The sequence below is a fragment of the Synchiropus splendidus genome, chromosome 12 (assembly GCF_027744825.2).
Source record: "Synchiropus splendidus isolate RoL2022-P1 chromosome 12, RoL_Sspl_1.0, whole genome shotgun sequence".
NCBI lineage: Eukaryota > Metazoa > Chordata > Actinopteri > Syngnathiformes > Callionymidae > Synchiropus > Synchiropus splendidus.
In genome coordinates, this window is record NC_071345.1 from 15,318,257 (window position 1) to 15,345,163 (window position 26,907).

General features: G+C 41.1%; 1 protein-coding gene across 1 annotated transcript in view; it reads left to right on the top strand.

Annotated features, from left to right (window-relative positions):
• The window catches only part of znf407 (zinc finger protein 407), a 113,579-nt gene that overhangs the window by 44,198 nt on the left and 42,474 nt on the right, over window positions 1-26,907 (top strand). Inside the window, exons 5-6 of the mRNA XM_053880740.1 lie at window positions 7,460-7,534; window positions 25,486-25,652. Coding sequence (XP_053736715.1) covers window positions 7,460-7,534; window positions 25,486-25,652 — 242 coding nt within the window. The remainder of the gene's footprint in view (window positions 1-7,459; window positions 7,535-25,485; window positions 25,653-26,907) is intronic.

Below are 26,907 nucleotides of genomic sequence, written 5' to 3' on the forward strand. Positions count from 1 at the left end.
GAATGGTCGGTGCATCACAGAATAGGCAGAGAAGGAGGCTTCGTCACCCTCATCTGCATAAAACACTTTATTTACTTATTTATTTATTTACTCATTTACTTTTGAGTTCTTGGTCTCCGTGGTGCATCTGAGATCTATTGATTGGGACTAAGAATAACATTGCCATTTATAAAACACGCATAGATTCCATCTTAATAATGAGAGCTACATTCCAACAAAGCTTCGTACTTTGCTTCAAATAAGGGGAAGTTTCTTTTCCTTTTTTTTTGTGAGAGCGGTTTTGCTGTTTATTGAGCAGTGATGAACACAGAGTGCGGCATTAGCAGTGGGAGGGTGGCCGCTTCTTGTTTAAGTGAAACCTAACAAAATGTTTTTGTGCGAGCCGCGCGGGTTTGTGAGGTGGAGGGTGAGTAACAGGGAGAAACTCTTCTCTTCACTCTTTTCTGTTACTGGGGCGGCAGATGGTGGGTGTCAAGACAACAGCAGCAATAGGCAAACAAAGACATCCTTTGTGTGTGTGTATTTATGTGCATGCATCTTCTCTGAGAAGTGTAACTGCTACTTTGAGTAGGAGGTAATATTATTTATATTATTGAACAACACTTGGTGTAGATCCTGGCGCTGTAGTCGCTGTACTTTATATAATTCCAGACTGCTGATAAACTGCTCAGGATACTTGCAAAAACTGCAATAGCTGCTTCCATCAAGCCAAGATGACAAATGTAGCCTTTTCACTGCTACTTTCCTACTTCACTTTATACATTTTTCTTCTGTATCAACAGTTCGTATTCTCCGGTCCAATAAATGTTTCCTTGAAAGCCTCAGTGAATGTTGGATCAGTAGCATCACAGCTTAGTTTGCGTCTTTGGAGTGTAACCTCAGCTGCCCTTCACAAAGGCGGAAGGATAATGAGAATGGTAGCTGGCCGACAGACAGGCCTGACATCCCAGCTACGCCCTTCACTCAGCCAGCTGAGGAAAAACGTCAATACAGGGGCCTTATGTTTTATGGATTATCTGCTTTCGCAAAACTAAAGTGAGAAATACAACTCTCGCTTGTCATGTAGCTTCAGTTCTTTTTAATGTGGAAGACGGCTCAGCGGATCAACAGTAGTTGAAATTAAAGGCTTCATCCTTGTTTCCCTTCTCTTCTTTTCTCATATTCTATTAATGACATTGTTGCTAACATGCTAAACCAGAATAATTTAATATTGGAATGAGCTGATGCAACCACTAGTTACTACTATTTTATCCCATTAATCTTACAGATGCATATTCAGTTTTACCTCTTTAAAGAAACGGCTACTTACTCATTCAAGGTTCTTTTTTTCAGCATCTTTTTTCTAATTATTGTTTGCTTTTCGGACACAGACAAAATGTGCATAAACTCTCACTTTGTTTCTTTTCAGTGCTGATTATGTGGTAGTTTCAAGATGAGTTTAGTTTTTTTTCCCTTTTAGAGAACTGAAGACTTGCTGTGTAAACAGACTTTTGTACTACACACTATTTAATCTGTCCGCTGGTGGCCTGCCTCCTCCCTCAATTAAACTCTTTAACAGGGGACTTTTGCAATAATGAAGTCAATATTTAATGATCACGGTCAAAGAGAGTTTTGCATTGTTGCAATACATCAGTTCAACTGACTGATTTTCAATGTAATGCTGGTATCAGTGGTGTTCAGTTTTGGATGAGTTTCAAACCCACTTACCACAGAAACGACATGTGCTTCTGTCCTGGTTCCAATTAAAATAAAATTATACAGGTATATAATGATCCCAGAGGTCCACAGCATACCACACCACACGTATTTTAACCAGCTGCTGCACAAATGTAAATATATATTTTTTTATATGCCACAGATTGTGAGCAAAACATTATAGACCTTTTTCTGAAAAGAGTTTCTGAATGTACCCTACAGGTATATATATACATTTAAAACTATTGAAAACTGGGAGTGTTTATTTTCTATAAAGGAAGAAACGTGGGGTTAAACAAGTGACCATTCATTGGAGGGCATGGTGACACACAACTTCGACTCCAGGTATTTTGAGGTGGAAGACTGCTGTAGCATTGGTAAAAGTTTGAGTAGTCATGAAAGGTGATATGGCAGGGCCATGCTTTGTCACAGCTCATAATGGCATAACTCATAACTGGCTTTCCCCTACAAAACTGTTCATGGTTACCACTGGCTCAGCTAGTCAAAATAATACCAAAGCTCCACCTCTTAACTCTTTTGGTTGAACTGAAATAGATTTTATTCCCGTTCAAAATGTTTAGTTTTTATGCAATATTGTGTTTGATAAACCACTAAAAAAGGAATTCTAAACATGTTTGCAGAGGATTATATTGAGTCTACAGAGCTGATTACTTTCCGTAAACATCAGCAAAATAATAATGAATATTCTAGCATCAGAATAAGCCTTTTCTCTCCACCCATTACCTTTTCCCATAATGCCTGCACACCTGAAGAGACCGTCTGAACATAAGGAATCCTGCATTACAAATTACTGCACATCATAGAAATTGTGCAGCAAGCTTTTTAAAATACCAGTGCTGCCAGTGAGGCGCTTTGTAATTTATCCCTTCACGGCTGTTAGCTGCGCAGCGCAACAGTGATTTATTTGGTTTAAGAGAAGTTTTGTTTAGAGAGATAATGAGCAGGACTTCTCTTTAATGATTTAACACGGCACAGTGGAAAGAAGGGGAGGAAAAAGCACATATATTTTTCATATCTTTAACTGCTCTGCAGAGAGGAAGGGAAAAGGAATGGGGGAGAGATGCATTAGCAAGAAAAGCTAACTGCCTCTAACAGCCAACATTTCTGATTCATTTGTTTTGTTTTGTAAAATGAATCTTTTTAGCCTTCTGATACTGCAGTTCTTCAGTTTTATTCATTTCCCCCACCATGTTTCTCGTGCATGTTCTGCCTAACAAGTGGATAGTCTTGTCCTTTGTTTGGAAGCTGACTGATTTTGTGCTGATCCCACGAAACATTTTATCGTAAACGTTTCTCTTATTAAAAGTGCAGATTTTACTAGTCTGACAGTCTCTCCCTTTGTCTTTAAAACATTTCTTCTTTCATCCTGACAACAAATACAGTATTATTTTTTCATGTTCAGCACTTTTAAGTTTCCGTCTTCACTTTGGATTTAAATCCCGAATTAAAGCAGTTAATTAGAAAATATAATGAAGCCGAGTAGCATAATAAGCAAACAGCACGGTAACGCTATGAGCTGTTGGCTCCGCAACACTGCCAGCGGCACATAACGATGATGATATCAATAATAGATTACTTCATCAATCGTCTTTCTCTTGAAGATGGAAATGTGCTGTTGGGAAGGAACTGCATTTTTATTTTTCATTGTTAGCCCTCTTCCCTTCCTCCCGCTCTCCTTGCATAAAAATGTCTGTTTCATCTCACATTAGGGTTTGCTCTGCATAAGTGCAGGTGGAACTTCCTCTCTCTCTAAATGATCCTTTAATGGAACAGTGTGCACTGGAGCTGGGAACTCTATGGGGCGCTGCCACTGTCGATGAGAACTTTGCCTCAATCAATCCGTCAAGCTCCATCACCTGCCTCAGCAGATGATCCAAAAACCCCTTTGGTGAGGCAAAGTGAGCTTTTAATGTACCTCCTCCAAGACTAGAGGACACACACAATCACACACACACATGCACACACAGTTGCACTTGCACATGAGTTGGCATCGCAAGTGAGTCTTTTATTAAATATGGACATTGATTAGGTTTCTTTATTTTATCAATCTCAGAAAATGTCCCATTAGCTTTGATGTAAGGTGACCTTCATTTGTGGCCCAAATTTTCCGGAACTTAAATTGCTTTGTACATTTAATTTCCAAATGCTAGCGCTTATTCCTGGCGACCCACTTGTCTAATATTCATTGGACAGGGCCGGTGGGATCCTCGATTCCTCCGTCCCTTCTCTTGGTGTCTTTGCGTCTGTCTTCCTGTCAAGAAGCAGACTCACTGTCTATCAATAAATGTCTTTTTTCTGTCTCCTTGTTTCTTGTCTGTTTATCTGTCTGTCTGACATGGCAGCAGCTGTCTACACGCTCCAGGGTTGCTGTCAGCCAAGTGTTGGTTTCTGTTCTTCTGTCATTTCACCTGCTTGTCAACGCCTCTCAGATTAGATGTGTCAACTTACCTGCAGGAATCCGCTTCTCCTCGCTAGGTTTATAAAAAAAAATAAAAATAAACAAGGAGGAAACAAATTCAGTTTACTGTGATAAGTTCTGTACTGTAAAGTCAAATATCCACAGTATGTATGAAAAACATTTTAATGACAGAAGTGGCTGGCAAAAACCCCACCACCTCTGTCGTTGGAGGACATCACATTCGAAAACATGTTGTGACTGGCAGGAGGTCCGGTTGGTACATTTAGTAGCAACATAAATGAGAGGCACAAAAAGGGGTATAAATGGACATTATGAGGTGAGAGGGGCATGGGAAACTGATATGGGCATAAAGTGTGGTGTCGCTACAAGGTAATGTAACAAAAAAAAATAAAATAATGAAAGCAGAGATGTTGCAGAAAGAGATGAATGTACAAGTTTTGAGTGGCTGGTGAAGGATGGAAGCTGAGGGAGATGAAGGAAACCGACAGAGGGAGGAGAGTGCAGAGGGTAGAAACCTGCTGTTGATGGTGGCAGAGTCATTGAGGGATGGAGGGGGATCCAGCTGTGACATTAAAGCAGCAGGTGGAGGCCATCATTAGGACTGGCAGAGCAAGCTGGATGAGCCTGCATACGTTCATTTCTTTTGGGCCCACTAGACCACTGCAGCGTAATATGTGCATGCTTGTGTTTTTGAAAGTGTTCAAGCAAAGTAACACAACTTTTCGCCCGTTTCTCATTGATCTGATTTTTTTTTTCCTTTTTCTTAAGCAATATCAACTTTGACATGTAATGAATGCTCATCTTGTCTTTCATGGTGCAGTTTCACCATCATTAAGTATAATAAACATGTCTTTTTCCACTGTTGATCCCAGATAAGGCTAGACAGTATCACTTGAAATACCCCCACCAGTGACTGTCAGAGTGCGACAAGGAAGGCGTGTTTGTAAAATCACGGACTGTTTTGGCAGATTTGTTTTGGGGTTTAATTGTGGTTGTGTGAGACCGTAAGTGGTTAGAACTCTGAGAAGAGCTGGCAACAATGTCTTTATTTCCAATAAGATAAATGTTTGTTGACATTGTTGTGACTTTTTTTTTCTTCACAATGTGTAATTCTAAGAATAGTAGCGCCGTGCCCACTTGTGTTCCAGTGTCCTGCCCCGCTTGATATGTTCACACTTTTCCTCAGACTCCAATTGTCAGAACAGCCATTTCTTCAAAAGTCTTTTAAGTGCCAGGGAGTAAATAGGTAATTTTTGGGCCTGCCTCTAACCCAGCAGCTTGGATCACTTTCACAGCTGGAGCAAGTCTCAACCTCTTTCTAAGATCTCCAGTGCCTTCCAGACCCAAAGATGGTTCTATCCAAGAAGGCATTAGTCAGATGAAGTTGTTTGTATCAAATATTGACGTGTTATCTCTTCATCGTCAAGGGGAGGGAGGGAGCAGAGCGGGGATTGTAACTGTGGGTAATTGAGCCGTGTCTCCCCTGCTTATCGGTAAAGCTTCGGCACGTCACGGACCTAACGAGCTGTGGCGTGCCGATTAGTCTGAAGGGAAAGTCGAACGTGAACACCACAGACTCCGTCTTTCCTTTTCTTTCTTTTCTTTTTTTTTTTTTTTTGATCTGCAATGGATATTATGTGCCTCCCTGGAGGGTGGAGGCACAGTCTTATTAGTTCAATTCATAGGGGGGAAGCGAATGGACGTGGATGAATGGCATGTTAAAGTCTCCCTTTGTTACCATAAGCATCGAGGCTGATAGTTTGGGCTGAAGAGGACAGAAAGCCATGGCCTTGACCTGCGTGGCAGAAGATGCATGTAGACCATGAGCAGGGGGCTGATTGCCCACTGCCTTAAACAAATGGATTTGCTGCTTAAACATTTATTTTTGAGGCCGGTGTGCACATAATGCTTTGCAAGTATGTTGGTTGTTTCAAATGGCAACTTGTGAATATGCTATTGATTCTTGAGCTGCATATGTTTAGCCAGTAGATCATTCACCCTACCAGCGTTACCTATCGTCCACCGGCGGAAAATATCTAGTCAATGTGGGAGAGATGAAATCTCGCAACATGCCAGCTTGATTTCTACCCCTAACTATGAAAGAATGCTAATTAAAGTCATATTTTGCATACGTCTTGTCTTTCATGCACGTATGCAAATTGGCCCTGTTGCCTTTCAGCGCTGTAATTAGGTTTATGAAGGACAGCTGTAATACATAATTAACAGAAATGTTTGCAAGCTTTTTTCTCTGCACATAAACATGATGATTTAAACATGAACACATGACGCTTCACGCTGTTACGCTGTCCTCACAAACTTATATTGATGAGTTGTCGCTCATCCTGCACGCTGTGAAATATCCTAAGTAAGAAATGTCATTTTCTGTAGATGTTGCTCTCAGTTATGACATTTATTTGTTAAAATCCACCTGGTAAAGTTTGATTGACTGTTTGAGTCTGAGCCATATGGAAGGACGTTAGCATGGAAATATATTTGATTTAGATCTCAAATGATGGATCTACGGCCAAGATGGAGGACGGTGTGTCTGTGTGCGTATCGTTTTGCACATGTGTATTCATGCCTCTAGACTGAGCTGGCTGAGGCATTGGAAGGCAGTAGTTGACAATATAAATGGTGAAACAATTATGCTTTGCAGTATGGTTATTATGTTTAGCAGGAAAGCCTATGAAAGGAACAGATGGGTTAGCTTGAGAGGAAATGGAATTAGGTTGTTTTCTAGGAACGGGGAGGGACCTTGTTGCAAAGATGTGAATGTGGGCAGTGCCTGCCAGAGCACTGCGCCTTCCTTGGGATTCTTTCATGAAGCTCCATCTTTGGAGCTCAGATGTGGTAATTGTCCTTTAGTTTCACAATAATGGGATCTGATGGTTGCTAACTTGAAAAGGCCAGAGGATGAAAACGCCAGTGAACTGGCATGTTGATGTCTGAGAAGTAAGTCCTATTATCCATACATTATGTTTTCAACTGCCATTTAAAGGCATGTGAAACTCATGAACTTGACTTCTGAAGAACTCTGGTGCCTCTGCAAACTGTACATGGTTACTGTTGGCATGTCACCATGAAAGTCGAGGCAATTTCGGCTGAATTTGTGCCGCATGTCATTTTGCCAAGACCACTCGCGGACGTATGTGTTTGCATGGAAAATTGGGAGGAATTGTCATGATTTTGCATCTGTTTAAATAAGTAAAGGTTTTTTTTTTTTACTTGTGTTTTCATGTTTTTCTGTCACCTTGAAATGGTGGTCTTCATGTTTCTGACTGATTTGAAACTAATGACTTCCTTTTTTGTGTGTGTTTTTTGCAGATGGGCCTTCGTGATGAAGAAACATCTTAGCACCCACATGTTGGGAAAACATGGAATTGGACAACCAAAAGAAAGGTAACAAATTATTATTATACATTGTAGGGGTCGGAGATGTTAAAGATTTGAAATTTTGGTTTCTGTGAAGAAGACGATTTTTTTTTGCATAGTTTAAACACTTAACCATGTGAGTAACATTCTCCTTTGTGATGGACAGCCAATAAATACACCTAACAAATATCGCTTTTTAGATCAGTATATGTTTCTAGTGAGACCCAGTGGATACAGAGGTCTTTCATACCAAAATGGGTCTGTTTCTCTCTGTGTTTTCTGTTGTACCTGCCCTCTTTCAGTACAAGCGGAACCTAGGTGCGAGGGGCTAAAAATGATCACGAAGGCAGAAGTAAACACTCACCACCAGAAAGTCACTCCAATTTTCTGAAAACGCATTACTGGGACTATTTGTTTTCATCCAATAATCAAGTATGCAAACAACTTTTGATGATGAAAGACATAGAAGACGATTATGTTGGGCGCATCTGGGTCCAAGTGTGTGCGCGTATGTACAGACTGATATATTTTGCAGACGTGATTGTTTGATTTCATGGAGTTGTCTTACACCAGAGCGAACAAGCATATATTACATTTAAAATAACGTCTAGTACTTCCTTTACTTCCTTCTCGTTTTAGAATAGTACACACCCACCGATGATGTCACAGTTTGAGAGCTTAACCAATGTTTCACCATTTTTGCCACATCGTTGCCACACCATTTTTTTTCCTGTCTGAACACGGTGGCTGGTTCACCAGCATCGCCGCTGAGCGGAGTCGCTCACAGACACCCAGTCCAAGAGTGACTAGGCCTTGACTGTGCTATTTGTGCAGTTTCTTTACTTATGGCCTGTGGATTGAACTTTACTGGTGTCTTTAGTTTCATGATCAGGTTCTCCAATGACTTTGTTCCTGGTTCCTGGTCTTGTTTTACAAAAGTGACTTTTCTCTGGAACATACATCTAATCTTGGTGCTATCAATTGTGGAATAAACTGGTGAAAGGCGAGTTATTGGCACCACCGCACACTAGAAGCTCTAGCGCCATTTCACCGAAGAGAGTAGTGGATACTCATTGAAGTCCATCGTTCAAGCGTGTTCACAAAGGTGGCATTAACCTTGCGCGTATTAAAATGTACAAATATCTTGCTTACCATGCATCATGTATTTTTGTTCTGCAGAGTAAACTGAGAAATGTGCAAGCCATTAATTCATTTTTAAAATACCCCCATGGAGGCCTGTAAGCTTTTAAGTACAAACATGTCCCTTCAGTAAAATGTAGAGTTAAATATAACTTGAGATCCTCCAGTTCCCTAATGAGTTAAATGGCTTTCACTCATTCCATCTGCCTTGCTAACATCTATTTCCCTGTCAAACTTTATCTGGTCCCCACCCTCATCTTACTTTGCCTCTCTCCCTCTTGAATTAAGGATGAATGATGTTTCTTTTGCCATTTCTGCCTGTGTACGTGCCTGTGTATGTGTAATGTTTCTAGCTTGGCCCTGTCTATCAGAAGTAGAACCCTGCTGTCAGTTAGTGTGTGTGTGTGTTGGTGTGATGTGCATGCGTGTGTAAAAGAAAGATGACGAGATGAAGTTGTGAGGCACCCCTCCCCACCCCACCAACACTCCTCTGACAAGCCAAAAGGAGACGTTAAACACCTCTCAATCTGTCAAGTGAGCTGCTAAAATAGAAACAGACCTGCTTTTTCATTACGGCCCCACCAAATTGATAGTTTTGACAACATACAGTATTAGATATGACAAGTGTCCTCTGATATGCAAGTAAACAGCCCAAACAGACGCCTCTCAATCTCTCAGCCATTATTAACTAAATTCAGACTGTCAGCTGTTCATCTGGGTGAGATGGATAAAAATGTAAAATCTCCGCCACTGCTTTGCGTCTGTGACTTTGCTAGAGCTGGTTTGAATAGTTTGAATTGAGTCACTTGCCCCAAACATTCACTGTCCTATTATTATCATTATTATTAGTAGCAGTAGTAGTAGTAGTGTTTGTTTACTTTAAAATCACAATTAGAAGAACTACAGAACTCATTTTACATCCTTAGCAGCCTACCATAAAAGGTGGAGTCCTCCTGGACCGATGGTGAGGGAGTGCTGACACTGCAAGTCTCTCTTCACTACATGTTGACGAAACAGAGAAAAAATCCAGTGTAGGGTTGAAATCTCATTGTAGGAGAACAAAATCTGTAGGGCACCGTATGCTGCTTAAGCACTGGGGAGAAGTTTTTGTGGAAGGCGAACATAGATTGCTTTGGGGGGAGTAAGTTGTGCTACACATGCTCTTGTATGAATGAAACAAGAAAAGGCTATGTTGCGGCAAAGAAATTGATTGACACCCGGCGCAGTGTGAGGTGCAATTCTTTGGTCACTTTTTGCTTTGAGCCCATGTGATACTGTTTGTGGCGAGGCCCGCATAACAGAAAGGTTGCTTCATCACAAAAAGTGGATGTATATTTTATAGCTGAAATCATCTGCTCTGTCCTTTGACCCCACAAAATGTTTAGGGAAACACTGTATCCTTATGTGAACAGGTCAGTTTTCAGTGTGTGCCACACACCTGTACCTTTTTACAACACATAGGTCATTCGATAATCCATTGTTTCATCTTCTGCTTTTTACTGCGATTCTGCACCTTGATTTCAAGGAGCGCACACACACACACCCACACACACTCACACACTCACACTCCCTTGCCACAAGGTTTGTTCTATTTAAACCTGTAAAACACGATGTCATCATTTTTCTGACAGTCCTGCAGACAGAATTTATCTCATCATTAATTAACCATCATATTTCCAACACAGTGCAGCTTAATTAGCACAAGGTCATTGGGGAGGGCTTGTTAAGTGGAACAAATTTGGGCAAATGTAAGAGCAGATAGAGGACGGAGGATTGAGGAGAAATGAAGGGTGGATGTAACAGTGATGGCTACAGAGAAGAGACAAAGAACAAGTGAGAGGAAAGTAGACGTGTGTTTGAGTGTGTAGGTTTGTGCTTGTGCAGATGGTTCTGCCGTGACACTTTGAGCTCAATGATTGATAACCGCACTGGTTCTGAAAGCCCAGACCTGGAGACTAGGACGGTAGCTGAGGGAGAAGGAGAAAGAGAGAGAGAAGGAAAGGTGCATGTGTGTGCGTGGAAAAGGGGGTACCTGAACCTGCAACTGGGGACCGGTGGGGGTGGACAAGTTGAGAGCCGATGAGGGTTGTTGAGGGTAGCCAATTGCAAACATATGCTGGCTGGCAGGCGGTGGAGAGATGGATTGCAGTGGGACAGTGTCAGAGAAACAGTTTCATCACCATCTCTAAGGCCTTGATCACCTGGTATTTTTAGAACACTGGGGAAAGGAGGAGCATGTGACTAGCAGTCGGTATCTCCTGTTAGCCATTTAAAACTAGATCCGTGATCAACATTTTTTGTGTAGATAGGTTTTGGAAAGCCCAAGTCTATTTTTCTCCATTTGATTTTTTTTATCCCATTTCTTAACCCCGAGTTGACAAAGAACCAAAACCAAAGATGGCAGCAACAGTTGAAGTAAATCAGAAGTAAATTCAAGCAGTTAAAAAAGTAACTAAGAAAAACACAAGCCTAAACAACCGCAGTAGTCCACTGATGGTGTCCACCTTTATGGGGTAACTGTTAACATTTGTTTCATTTTTACCATTAACACCCACTGTGTCACTCACATATTAGCTTGTTATTTTATATTTACAGTGGAGACAGTTGTGTAGATACTAGGTTAATGGTTAACAAGGTAGAACATTTGTGAAAAGCAGACCATGGTGGTGTTTTAGAGGTAAAGGAATCAGACTCTTTGGATGTGCAAAATGACGGACACAGTGCGAGAAGGAGGTGGGTGGGGGAGCTGAACTGTTATAAAGTGACACAACTGGGTCTCTGTCTCAGTCACACCACCATTCCTCACTGCAGGCACTGAGGGAAGATGTTAGGATTTTTGCCCCTTTGTCCATCTTGAGCCTCACAGATTGTTTTTTTGTAGGACAACCATATTCTCGAATTTTTACTTTTACGTTGACGGTATCATTTCAGCTATACGGAGCGACGTGTCCAACAGTCGCTGGGGGCAGGGTGAGACTGGCCAGTGAGAAATAAAAATACGAGTGACAATAATGGCATCAAAAGAAGACAAGTTAGAAGCATTGTGTGTCATGGGGATTTGGCAAATATCAGCTGCCTGTTTTCATTGATGTTTTATTACATATAATGGAAGACATTATTTCAGTTTCTATCAAGCCTTATTTTTGATTGAACTATCTGTCTTTGCTTATGTCTCGTCCAAGCTGGTTCTTGTAGAGAGTTGGCACTGTGACATAAAATAAAAACAAGGGAGGGGCTTTGGACCATGACTGACAGCGGCGGCCTTGCCTCAATTGCATGTAATTAGTTCTTAAAAAACAGGGCGCCAAAGGACAACTGACCTGTCTCACATACTTGTTTTCCCAAGTAATTGTTAAAATGCCCTCCATTTTCATGCTTGTAATAATAAACTCCTTGAGTTAATACACTCATCACTCTTGAAACAGGAGTGCTGACAAGCCCGAAGAAAGATATATTTGTTTAAGCGAGGAAAAAGGTGTATGATACAAGCAGCTGGAGAGAATGCTGTCAGTGTTTCGGAGATGTCTAATTACAAAAGTCTGCACACAGTTTGCATTTGGCCCTCAGTGCGTTTGTACTCAAGTGCGTCACTCAATCGACATGCTAAATGTATTGACAAAAATATATATGAAGGTTTGAGGGCAAAGTTGTCTTCCTTCTGTGCTGTATGACAACTATGAATAACTTAAATCATACAGAGCTCAAAAATAATTTCAGTTTAAATTAGCTTCATGTGGACTATCTTCATTATCCAATTCCAAACTTGTAGACTAAAAGTATTGTTCTTTTTTATTTTTTAATCGATTTAGTTTGATTCTTATTTTTTGACTCATCACCATGGTTGTTTTCTCACTGAGAGGTTTGAAAAACACCTATATTCACCAAATACAAGGGTTCACTCTTAATGTGTATGCAGAAAGGCTCCACGTCACTTGGGTGTCTGTTATAATCAAAAATTTTGTCATAAAAACAAAGTTAACACTGAACATGTTTTTAGATTCATTTCCCTGCTCTATGTGTCTTAGTTATTTTAGCAAACATCCTGTGTAGTATCAATCATTATGTAAGGGAAAGAGTTCAACTCAGTGGGCATCGGGCCTTGCTGTATTAGACTCTGGGCTCACAGCCGTGCCACAGCATGCCATGCCGTGTGACCATATTGCTCCATCGCAGAGAGCTGGGACTCACCAGGCTGGACGGGAAGATCAGGGCCGGAAGAGCCCTGCCTGAAGACAGCATGGGTTTCTATGTGGACTGTGCAGAGCAGGCGGGGGTCAAGTCACACCTCAATCTGAAGCCAGAAAGTGTAGTGCTCGCATTTAGGCTATGCATATAGAAGACTTATGCTTGATAAGGAGATAAAGTGGAGATAAAGACAGGCCCCTAATTCATTAGAATAAATCCTTTCCCTTAATTATTGATAATGAATCTGCTCTTTAATCTTTCTCTTTCTTCCTCCCCTTATCTGCCTGTGTCAGCACTTTGTCTTTCTGTCTTGGTGTTGGGTGGTAAGGCCTAGTTTTCTGCCACCCAAGGGCAGCAGTCAATAACATCCTATGCTGCTGGTAGTGAGTGCAGGGGTGTGATTAGTGCAGAGAAGCATGGATCAGCAGAAAAAAAATATGAGCTTGAAAGTAAGTGGGGGTGTGTGGACTCACTTTGGATCTTGAGCATTTATAAATCAGATTATTGGTTTAATGATAATAATAAGTCCTTCAAAGGTAGTCAGATTTCTTTTCTAAAGTTTGATTTCAGTCATTAACCTGAGTGCACCGATTTTTTTCTGAAAGCTGTGCAGTAATCCTAATGAAACAGCCGTGGCGCTCATAAAGAAGCATTTCCCAGAGGTCTGTGCCGCTGACACAGTCCCGGTGTGATACTGGCCGGGCCTCCGAGACCCCGAGTTCACCTTTGTGTTTGCTGGCTCAATATTTGAACAGGAGCCAGCTGACTGCGGCTTGCTGTTTATCCTACTCAATATTTCATGGAGAATGAACATTCGTGGAATGAGGGATTGTGTTAATATTGCTGTTAAAATTAAGCGATAATTAAAAATTGTTAGTTTAAAAGCCATCGTAGTCTATAAAAGTTTGATTACTGGAAAATTAGGTGCATTAAGTTTTTATGGGTTGGCCTGTGCTATCACTTGGGAACAGTTTTTATGCACTTGTCACGGGCATATGGTGCTGAATTGTGTGAGTGTGCTGCTGTGTGTTTGCATGCATGCATATCCGTACACTTATGAGTGTGTGTTTAACACACTGAAATACTCTTTCCCATCTTGAGTAAGGAACATGCCAAAAAGCAGTGTTACTGGAGGGGGTCAGAGGTCATATATTGAGATTTATAGTGGCATCAGTATCCATCTACGTGCCTGCGTCGAATCATATATTGTTACTCATGACACTATTAGTTATCAGTCTGTATCTCGTCCCGGAGTTGGAAGCCACTTGTCATGTCACGACGCTGTGACCTCCAATTGTTGAATAAATCAGTGTCAGTAGTTTATCTTCCTGCGGGGTCTAGGGCAGCTCGAGGTGTCTGTCCCGCTTTCAAAGTTTTATTTTCTTAAAAATGATGTCACCCTCCACGGAAACCCAAGTGACATTACTCAACAAGGCAAGAATGGAGACTTGTCCGGTCACCTTTATATTCACTTCACATCCCGTGGCACAAAGCCTGGCAGTTATATAGTGACACAATTGTGCAGCTCAGTGTCCACAGTAGTCGCTATATGCCGAGGAACTGAGGAAAAAACTGGGTTCTTGCCAGCCTGTTATTGAAACATCAGACTGTCATGACAGAAATGGATGTTGCCAAGCATCACTAATGAACCAATTAATCAATGAATTAGCTGAGCAGCGATTAAATTAATGTGGGCTGGACGAGCAAGCGGCAGTTGTGGATATATCCTGGGAAAAGTGATTAACACAAACAGTACCGCAACAATTAACATGCCTGCTATTAGATTTGGACAACTTCTGGAACTTGTCTTCTTTCAGCTGAGAAATAAACAATGTGCCTGGTTGTTGTGGGAAAAAAATGAAAATCATCTTATTGAAAAAAAAGTTATTTAATGTAAACATTATGATCATTACTTTCAGATTTTATTTCTAAAAATACATGTGGTTCCACTTGCTGCATCAATTCAAGGGACATGTGAAGTATTTTAGCTGAATACACATTCAATTTGAACTCATTCATTGTGCTCAGTGATGAGTCGATGAAAAGACTTCGTCTTAGTGACCTGCTAAACAGTACAGCTGTTAATCCATTGTGGCTGCATCTCAAAAGGTCGTCTCACTATATCCATGATCGTGAGTGTGGTTTGGTGAGTGTGTTCTCACATTTACTCGTGAAATCCCTGTGCACATTTAAGCACACACATGGGATGTAACACGTGCAACTTGCCTAACTGTTTAAGAATATGCCGGCCCCTTATTTCGTGTTTGGATCAATGAAGTCGGATGGACAGACAGAGCGAGGAAAGTGAAACACAGAAAACACAATAGGCACATTTTTTTTTCTTATACATTTGGATGTGGTTGGAAGACAGTCGTTTATGATTTGAACTTTTTTCTTTTTTTGCGTCTGTGTGCGTTTGCTGTAGCTGACAGAACAGGGCTCAAGCAGTATGCTTACCGTGGGTGCGTTCACAGCAACAACTTATAATTGTTTCAGACCAAGTCTCGGTTTCATGATTCATAACGCAGAAATAGTCGGCGCCGTGTTAGCTGTCGCTTTAACACTCCACTGCATCATTCCCAGAATGCTTCCCCCACCACCTTCACCGTCAGGAGTCAAGGCGCTGTAGAGCGAGGCGGTGGGTGGGGGTGCGTGGAGGCTCTCTTGATTATGTGACATCCTCCGGAAGAGCGCTGGAGTTGTTTCCTCCATTACTTAGAGGGGGAAAAAAGAGGCCCTTTCACTATTGAGACTGTCACTCTCAATTTCGGCTAACGGTAAGCATGCACAAGGCCTTCTGGATATTCCTCCCCACCTGCTCCCTCACTAACTTCTGAGTCCCCACCTCCTGTGTACGCCACCCCAGCATTCCCTCCCCCTGCAGCGGATTGCAGCGGTGACAGTTTGATTAGATCATCAATCGTGGCCGTTAACAGTGGTTTTCCTGAGCACCTGGACCGGCAGGTCACAGCTGGCTCTGAGCCGCCGCTGTCCCCCTGACCCATGCTTGCTGTCTGGGCGTTTGCATGTCTGAGATATGCTTGTATGTTTGTTTTTATTGTTTCACGGAAAGTAATTGTAAATAAAATCATTCCTGAAATGTTCTTATTTATGTAAGCATGGATATTCACACACATCTGGGGACTTTGGAAATGCAAATGCTTCACAGTCATGTTGTTAATATCTTATGCTGGTGTGTAGCGTAATTCATCTTGGAGTTGTTACACACCTTTGCAACATTTTTGTCATGATTTCAAGTGTGTCCTTGTGTAATAGGCCTTTCCAATTTTGGGAATGCACTTATTGGACAGTTGTTGTTTTTTAATACATCCCTTGAATCATCCAAAGAAGCATGTCAGTGTGGTACCATGTGCCAGTTCATTCCTTTTTCTATTCCATCTATTCATCAGTTCCTTGTTTCCACAACTTGATCTGCACAAGACAGCAGTCTCAGAAGTAGTAACTGAAGCTTCATAGAAATGTAGCCAGATATGCAGAAGATGATAGCCATCTGTGGTGTTTGTCAGTTATACTAAGTAAATTGTCTTCTGTTTAATGACACAAATTGGGCAACATTGACTGTTTCCAATTACTTTTCTGGTCAGTGGATGAAAGATGTTAAGCGCTTGCTTGTTTTGCCATTAATGATATCACATATGTCAACACCTCCATTGATGCTATGTCACTGGCAAATATTTTGTTTCCATTTATAACAGTAATATCTTACATTTTTTTTAAATTTAACTTTATATGCAAATGGAGAAGGACTGGAGGATGTAAATGTGCAATTACTATTGTGGAATTACCACTATCTGAGCCAAGTATCAGAATCAGAAAAACGTATTGTGCAGCACCTCCCTTCTCCAACATGCTATGGCCAAATAGAAGTGCATAGTGAAGAGCTACTTTATTTACAATTTTTTCTTGTTTTTTCAGGTCCCATTTTGAAAAATTAAGGAAGCAAAAGTATTTTAGGTGTTGAGTGAAGCCAGTTATTGCTGTATTTGTAATGTAGAGATTAAGAATAAAGTACGTAAAAAAACAACCTCTGAACTATAGCATTGGGACTGAAGGACAAGGTGAAGCGCAATTTTGGTCTCCAGGAGAAGCCAGATGCTGTATGTCAGAATCACACTATGTTTTTTAAATACTATGCATTTTTAAATATTTTATTTCTTTATTTTTTTTTTATGGAAAAGCATCATCAATTTGACATTATTCGAAGTTTGGGATCTGTGTCTGACATAAACCGAGATGTGCTTGTGTTCCTTTGAGTTCTGCAGCTGGATGCTATACAGTACAAACAGAAACAAAGGAGAAGTGTTGAGACTGGCAATTAATTCTCCAACGCTGTGCATTGGTTGCTTACATGTCAAGTCCTCCGCAAAGAATAAATAAATAAATAAATATGTGAGCCTCAACAAAGCAAAGTCAGTAAAGCAATTAACTTCTCTCGCCGAGACATGTCTGTAAACTTGAAGGGGTTCTGCTTTCCAAATATTGTACTTCAGAAAGTTTGTATATACCAGACTTGTATTATTAATGACCGTATCAAATTAACCGTACTGCCGCACTAATATACTTGACAATGGCCCGTATCACCTGAGAAGTAAGTACGACGGCGTGGCCCCTTGTTTAGTCGGCACTGTCGCTGCAGTCGCCCTACCCAGTGACCAAGATTAATGAACCCTCCGCCATTTTTAATTAGCATGGCCGCAGTCATCAATTATGTCTGCCCCACCCCAAATACAAATATTGTTATGTTTGTGAGAAAATTGTTGATTTATTTCGCCGTGGTGGCAGATGGAGTGAGATGAATGGCTGCAGATCACAGTCATTTGCAGCAATGAGAAGAAAGAGAAGGGAGAGTGAAGCGGGATGTAAGTCGGGGTCACGTCGTAGAGGACATGAACAGGGTCGGCCAGGCAAAGGGGAAACAAGGGAGCACAAGTCAGGGTCTCAGTTTCCCCGCACTGGGACTGGACTGCGAAGGTCCACAAACTTAATTTGATTTATTTAAGCAACTTTTACAAGAGGTTTCTATATATATATATATATATATATATATATATATATATACTCTGTATGCACCTTGTGGACTACCATTTTATTCAACCTTTGCTCAAATCCAATATGTTTCAGGACTCCCGTAATCAAAAACCTCCCATTCAAACTTTACACTCGATGTGTTTAAATTGCCGTGTTTTTGTCTTATAAATATACAGCAAAATAAACTCCCAATAACTTATTTAAGATGTTGGGAAAACAACTGATGATATCCAAACAAAGGTGTTTTAATAACCGTGGGACGTGCTGCTTTATGATTTGAAGATGTGTGTGTTTCATTTTGCTGCTGTGGGAGTTGTTTGTGCAGCGGTTCCACTTGTACTGGCCACATATTACAGTCCGGAGCGCACACACATTTTATACTTACACTGCCACACAGAAGCATGCCCGCTGACTCCAGAGAGAACGGTGGGAAACATCCTGAATATTTTATGAAGTGGGAACCCCACTTCTGTCTCCTCCACCCGGCAGTCAACCAATACCACCATGTCCAGCAAAATGCGCACACACACACACACAGTAACTTCACAAAAAAAAAAAAAAAGAAATGTTTAAATGCAATCATTGTCAGGCCCAAACAATGTCATTTATCAAGGGAGCATTTGGGACTGTATAATAAGTTTCACATTATTAATACAATTTTTCATCCTCTGTCAAGCCTATCTGATTTATGGCACACGTGTGATCTAAGGTGATCATTGAATTACAATTCCAGTAATAAGAGAGAGAATGGACCTGGTCTTTTACTTCTGCCCACTGGAGCACAGAAAGCCACACGCACATGCACATTTGGAGACACTACACTGCCTTCTTGTAAAAGAAAGAGCATTGAGGTGCGCTGCAGCAATATATGATGATATGTGCTGTATGTACTGTTGCTGTGGCAAAATATCAATATGCTAATTTTGATGAAAATAAAAAAGGATTAGGTATTTAATTGAATCAGGAATGGACCTCATTATTCTGAAATGTTGCTCAGAAAGTAAATAAGGTTCTTGGTAATGGGAGGACGAGGCACGTTGTTCTGAAGGTCTGTGGAATTATTCACATCCTGATGTGCTTTGATGTATACACAATAGTTTTTATTAGGTCGCTGTGTTTACGGTCACCCGATCGGCCATTTCCCGTCTTTTTTTTTCTAATTAGAATACGCATTCGTCCCACACTGCAGCGGTGGACGGGAAAGAAAATGGAATGTCGCCGTTCCTTTCCGAGAGCTTCTTCCTCAGAATCTACAGCTGTGCTCACACCGCAGAGAACACAATCTAATAAACAAATAACACGAGAACAAATGAAAAAGTGAATTCTTTTGAGGTGATTGGATAATGAAGACAGACTCGTATCATAACATTTGCATCCAGTTTGAACAAGAATTTGCCCTATTAGCGGTCTTGCTCTAGCTTCATGAGATTAGCTTGTTGTCGAGGGCCCCGGTGATCGGTGTCGTACATCATCCTGTTTGAGTTCCGTTTAGGGAAAATTTAGGGAAGACGCTAATTGGATTGTAGTAGTCTAGGCCCGGTTAAAGATGGTAAACAGCGGCAGCGCAGACTTGTCCCGCAAGCCTCAGCCTCATAGGCTTTGAAGACATCAACTCTCCTCAGTATTTCCACAATTTATGACATATTGTCTCTGTACTCTTAAAAGATAATTAGGTTTATCACCCATTTTTCCTTTCACCCCCCTTAACGCTCCCTTTTGTGTACCTGAGAGCACACAATGGCAGCATAAAAACATAAATATTTCTGCAGCACAGCAGCGCTGGCAGGTGAGCCTAATGAAATTCTAGGGGTGTAATTTGATTTACGAGGTGCTAATGCAGCCTGATATTAGAGAGAAAAAGCTCTGATATGGCTGCCTTGTGCTGTATTTAAGGCCTATCAGGAGGCTGATAAAGAGCATCCTGTCTTCTGCACTGCAGCTGAGTTATTGTTGCAGATATTCATATTGATAGTAATTCTTCCTGACGCAATTTAGTGGGCGCAATATATAAATATGGAGATAATAGTTAATTTCACTGCCTTCTCAGATTCGAACAGCCTTAATTCAAAAATTGAAAAAGTTTAAAGCATCTGGGCCCTCTTTAAATTGCTGTTAAAGGATGGGTTGGGGACGTCGGAGAGAGGCCTTTGACCAAATTGTGTCACACAAATCAGATTTCCAGTACTCCTAATTTCGGCTGGAAGCTTTTTGAAGCGCTTGATTTGCAGGTTTTGCGTTTAAACCTTGTGATTAATGGTTTGATATCTGCCGAATCTATTAAGCCATTAAATCAGAGGCTATCCCTTTCACACCAGTGACCACATGCGTGCAGAGAAGTCATTCTGGTAGCTCTTGAATACTGTTGATTCTATTGCAGCGTGCCGGATTCCTTTTCTGTTGGTGGAGAGCATGCATCTCTCACTTGCTGTGATGTGTGCTTGTGTGCATGGAAACGTGGAAGGATGTAGTATCTAATAGAGGTGATGCCTGTGTCACCATATTGCCTTAAAAATTAACTTGGCGACTGATCTTACCTTGGCAACTCTTGAACACTTCAGATAAGATTGTGTGCCTTTGTCGGTCATTGTGTTTTTGATCGCTCTTTATTAAAGATTGCTTTAGAGCCAGGCGGTTTACATTGTCATTTCAGGTCAGGTGACGGTCCGACGTTATATAAACAGGCAATAACAGGACCACTACAGAGGGACCTGGCCTTTATGTCTCCCTATGCCCAATCACTTCCCTTCCTATGACACTTCTATTTTTCCTACGTACTCTCTCACAACCCTAAGTTATGGTCTGAATAACATGGCAACAATATTAAGATAACATTTCCTGATTGTTTGTCAGTGGAAGGCTCCTCCATCCTGCTTTCATCACGTCCACTGTGTTCATTAAATTGACAATTTGTATTTGCCCTACAGCGGGATAAACAGGAGCTTATCTGATGGGTCTGGTCTTTTATTATTTATTTCATTATCTTTTTTCCCCCTCTTCTTCTCCACCTCCTCCTGGGATTGAAGGTAAACATAAATCAGCAGCAGCATCTCTGTTGTGTGCTCTTGTTTATATTGCAGTCATATGCAGCAGCAGTCCCCTCACAGGAGGTTCATCTGCAATACTCTGCAGACACATGGCCTCTTCCTGGTGGCAAAAGTTATTTTTCTGTGTGACATGTGTGCTGTGCATTTCTGCAGGTATCCGTTTGGCACAGCTGAGTTGATTTTTCAGTTGAAAATGTGCCATTGTTGGAGTAATTCATGAGTGTCTCCCCCATTTTGCACTACAACCATCATTTACATTGGAACTGTCTGTAACGCGTTTGAATCCGTATCCTACAAATTCTTCTCAGGATCCAGAGTGATGAGGGTGCCGAGTTCGATACCTGAAACCTGGAGCAAGCCTGTTGTCAGTGGACCTTGTGCATGCAAATGAAAAATAACAAAGCCAATGTCCTTATTTGGGAAACAGTTGTCTCAGTAATTTAATCCTTTCCTCATTTTTTACCCTACACTCTCGACTAATCAGGTTTCAATTGACTGCCACTGAAGGAAGCGCCTCTCCACAGACACATATTTAGGTCCAAACCCAGTCAGCCAGCATTTAAGGCTTACTCAGTCTTCCTACCAATATCTTGGAAAGCTCAGGGCCAAATGATTTAATCTTCATTCAGCTAATTTAGTCTGGATTTAAGCTGCTGGGTTGTCGAAGTGCAGAGTGATGGAGTCTGAAAACAGGATGAGAGGAAAAGGGAGAGGAGGGTAAAGCGGAAGGAAAGAGGGAGGGAAAGGGTGTGAGAGATGAAGATAGAGGGAGAGGGATGGGGCTGAAGATGATGATCCATTCTGACCCTACTGAATGCTGTCATGTTCCTCCCTCTAGGTAATCTCTCTCACTCACCCACTATTTTGCATGTAAAAATGCTCTCCTGACAGTTGCATATCAGATAAATTTTCTCCATCCCCCCTCCCTCTCTCCCTTCGCCAAATAAACAACAGTCTTCACTTTGAAGTTGTCTGTTTGTGTCATATTGGCTTGAGGCAAAAGTCGGCCTCTCTCCTTCTTTTTCTATCTCTTTCCGTCTTTGTGTTACAGTGTGAGGGCTGGAGAAGATTATTTCCTCTCCCTGACCTGCCAATGTTGCATTTGAGCCAAGGCAGGGTTGTTGTTTTTTTTGTATGAGAGGCCTTAACTATTTTTGTTTATTTTCCTTATTGTGGATTACCAAATGTTTTCTCACTCTGAGCTCCTTTTTTTGTCCTTTTTCTTTTTCTAAACACATACAAGGTGTATGGACACTTCTGAACAATGGAATTATACTATAACATGAGTGTCATTCCAACATGAAACTCGCCACATGGGGGCAATGATGAGCATCTATACCTTTTTGTTTTTGTTTTTGTCTGGCTTATTGAGGTGCGTCTCCTAAGGGATTATTTTTCACAGTTAACGCCAGGTTGGCCAGTGTCAACCAGCCATATGGTCACAGAAAATATTGAGAAGTTGTAAGTATGCGTCTTTCCGTCCCCAGTGGAGTAATTGTTACTTTACCCATAAAACTATATTTAAAAAGTACTTCATATTTTGACATTTTGCCTTTTCATAAGAGAGATGAATAAGTTAGAATATATTAATGTATGGGAATATAAATATACATAGCATAAAAAAGAAAACAAATACAAGTTTTCTGTGTCCTGTATCACAATTTTCAAACAAAGCCTCCGTGACCTTGATTTTTCTGGATGCACTACATCTTATTTAGAATAAAAAACAGAGCACGGATATGTAGTGTCTTCCATGAAAGTGAGGAAGCTATTTATTACATTTTTCTTTGTTCTTTCTGTGAATGTGCCAGGTCCGGCTGGAAATCATGATCGTATTTGAAGTCGCGTTCCATTTGTTTTGGGAGATACATTCAATAAATATCCTTTTCAAACTGTTCTGCTCCACTACTTGGGTGAAGCACTTTCAAGAGGGATTTCTCAAATTCCCTTCCGCCTGCTGCTTCCAACTGGACATCCTTGGAAGACCTCCAAATGAAGGCGACCAAATGGCATACTGATGAGCATATACACTTACCTGTCTGAATTAAGCAAAATAAACTGGTCTCACTTAGGTTTTCTGCTGGATGTCTCATCTATTTATACAGTAAGGGAGACCTCTGCTTCTCACCTCTGAAAATTAATTTCACTTCCTTCTGTCTGATGAGCATAGCACTACACACAAGCGTGGCCAAGATGTAAGGATCTATTATTTAATTTTACATTTTTTGTCCATGTGTTAAGATCATTTTACTGAAATTTTCTGAATAAAAGTTAGCTTTAGATGAGAAATAAGTTTTCTGGACCACAGCAGGCGTAATCTATAAACTCATAATTCGTAATTACAATATGAAAATATGCTTTTGCTAGATCAAATTGTAATATCTTGCTTCACCTTGTTACTGGTTGAATGCATTATTTCAAGCTGGTTTATTTGTTTGGACTTTATCAAGATTATCTAAGATTATATGAGTTGGCACACACAGCATCTGTCCATTTAATCATGAGCATTGCTTCTTTCAGAGAAGAGTATAGATCTGACTTAATGTTGTCATAGAAGCATGGGATGTCCAAGGTTGCATTATGATTTTATCAATCAGTAGATTTATTTTGATTCTTAGTGTTTAACCAAAGTTATTCTTACTCCTATCAAAACACTTTTAACATTGAGCAACACATTCTTTCTAGTAACATCCTCCATTTATGCACGCGCACTTCCATTTTTGACATTGTAATACACTGACTCTCTCCCTCCTCTTTACTATCTACCACTGGTGCGTTTTGCATTGTGCACGGCTGTTTAGAGGCGCTGTGCATATGTATGGGCGAGACGGTGGATCGTGACTGGATCTGACGCGCGGGGACAAGATCAAAGCACTCCATCTGATCCCATAAAAACAGACGCAAACCCTCCTCTCATCCTTACAAAACCCCCACTGATAGTCAACTCTGCCAGCGCAGACTCCTCAATTTACTCTCCACCAGTCTCCCTTCTCCTTCTCCCTCGTTTTTCCTCCATCCCAGCATGCATGCCCCACGTCAAGGCCTGCCTGCCTGCCTCGCTTTGCGATTATGCCCCGTGATAAACAATGGCCCGATTAGCTCATAAAGCAGGAGTGTTGTGCATAATGCTTACAATAAAAGATAGCATCTCTTCACTCATCTTATTTACCTCTCCCACAGAGGCACAGGCGAGTCGCTGTTCTATAAATACAGCAGGGAGAAAGGAATGGCGAGGAAACGTAGACCCAGACATGCTTCTGTTGGTCACAACAAGCCATTTGGAAAACGGCTTTAAAAAGTATGCACGCGTTTGATGCCAGGTGATAAAGGCACCATATCATAGGGGTGCTACTCTGTTAGAAGTGCCTTAAATTCCTCCCCCCCCCTCATGGTATCGGACCATGTCCCAATCCAATTTGACGAATCTTTCGAGAACACAAAGATTGAAATGGAAGAGAGAATACATTTTGCTCACCCGCCCTACCTTTAATTCTTTTCTCCCCCTTCCCTTTGGTCTCATTCTCATCTTGTACCCTCCCTTTTTCTGTAAAGAAGATGTATGAGTCTGAATTATTGATTCAGACAGATGCTACATGCTGCTTGGAGTCATTATTTGTTCAGGTGAGTGTCATGCTGCTCACTATGAAACAGATACCACAGAGATTAAGCAACACAATCAGGACTTAAAGACCGCAATCTTCAGTAGCGCACCAAAGCTTGCAAAGCAAATGTGCCTCAAATTTTAAGTCATTGAGTGCCCGATTTATCGTTGGGGTGCTTCACATTTCACTGGCTTCTTGTGCCGTTAGATATAATTCAATAGTATTTGTCATGTAGGGTTTTAAGCCCATCATACATCAGCACAAGTCGATAACCACAAGAACAATTTACATGTAAACAGATAGGTTAGTTGCAGTTAATTTAAAGAGCATTTTTACTCCTTTCCCACAGTCATCTGAATTGTGCAGAGCCACACACAAAGGTGACGTTTTTAGTGTCTTCACATTGGCCATGCACTTCAGGCTCACAATCGCTGCTGGTGTTGGTATATTTGTCCCGTAAAGTAGCATCCAACAGCGCACAGGGGGGAGTGGATCCTTTGCACTGGAGATTTTTGTGAGGAAGAACTGTAAAATGTTGCTAACTGTTCATTTAGCGCTGGCTAAGTGGTCAGGGATGCCGGACAGGTGAACTCCATTCTCTCTACTAGCGCTGCAGGGTGTGTGTGTTTGTGCGGAATGTAACAGAATTTCTGTAGTCCTCTGGGCCCTGGTGCAAAGCAGAGAATAAATGGTGGAGGTGGCAGGCCAGGACAGAAAAATCAATGCCTGCTTATACAGACATGACACACCAGCAGCACGCTGAATTCTCTGTGTGTGAGTTCTGCCGTAGATGTACAGCACACAATCAAGCGACCTTGTCTTGCTACTGTAGCCGTGAGTAAGCGCAACCACCAAGGCTCCGTTTCCGTTCTCAGAGTGTACATTCTCTCACATTTGATGTCAGTTTGGGATCAGTAAATAACGCTTCATGTTTTTTCCTCACTTCTCTCAACCACAGGAAGTTCGAGTGCGACTTGTGTGACCGCTTGTTCAGTGAAAAATGGGCCCTGAACAACCACATGAAACTGCACAGCGGAGAGAAGCCATATAAATGTCCGTGGCCATCGTGTTACTACTCCTTCCTTAACCAGTCAGCCATGAAAGATCACCACCGGACCCATACTGGTGAGACTTTGTGCCATTCATTCCATCTAATGTTACGGCATACCTGTACTGGATGCTTTTATCCAGAAATTGTGTCTTCCCACACAATTTTATTGTATTACGATAGTACGAGAAGAAAGAAAATACTAAAATTTGCTTCGCATTTGTTACACACATCACCTGAACCACCCACATAACTTGGTCTCTTAGTTATCCAAATTCCAGCATTGTAAACTGACATCTGAAGAAAAGCGAACAATCAATGAGCAGTCCGTGGCACTAACAAGTATGCTATTAATCATGGAACACCAAACTTGGATCGGACCTAAGTCTTTTCTGATTCCCGGCTGTTAAACAAGATGAAGTTTATGTGTGAAAGTCTCACATTATTTATGAATCTTCACAGCTTTGTTTGGAAAAAAAACATACACAGGTTTTTGGCTGCTGATATTTGCGACTTGTCCATCTGTACAGATTTTTCAACATTAAGGGAAATGAAGCCATTAATTTAAAGCCTCCACAAACGTAGCTGTCATCTGCCGTGTGCATTGTTGTCTTTCATACTTAAATTTGAGTTGACTTTTTTTTGTTCCTAGCTGTCTTACATATCCCCCCAGTATCCATCTGGTCTTCAAGCATGTGTCCCTCATACCAAGCTGGTCAACAATTGCGTGTCTTTGAAATCAATCTGATCCTCAGAAGTGTGATTTTCCCACTTTCTGTTAGTTTTTGCGACAACAATAGTTTTCACTGAAAACTGTTTTCATTACTTGTGTTTTTTTGTTTTGCAAGGAGTTTATTTTCCAGCATTCATTCTCAAACGCTATTGTTTTACAAACAAGTAAATATTTTTAAAAATCAAAATAACAAGAGGCAAAACTTAATCATGAAATGCTATTGTAATAGTCTTGATTGTTAGCAGCTTGTTTCACTGCAGCACCCTTCAGTGCTCAGCATTGACTTCTTTCCTCCTAAAGTGACCCCCTGGCGACATCTAGCACATGAAGAATGGTCTTCCCATCCCAATACAATTACAAAAGAAAAGTAATTTATATAGAATGCATGTAGTCGATAGGTGTGGGACTTGATTTAAAAAGTAAATCTCATTAATTGTAAGTGAATCATATTTTAATAGTTGGCAACTGAAAGGTCATATGTAAGTCAAATATGCAAGTTGAATGTGTGCACATTAGCTTAGACATCAGGGAGAAAGTGCTAGGAGACACTTAAACTTTGGTTTTCCGTCGGTCAGCAAGGTCTGTTTTTGTTACGTTCA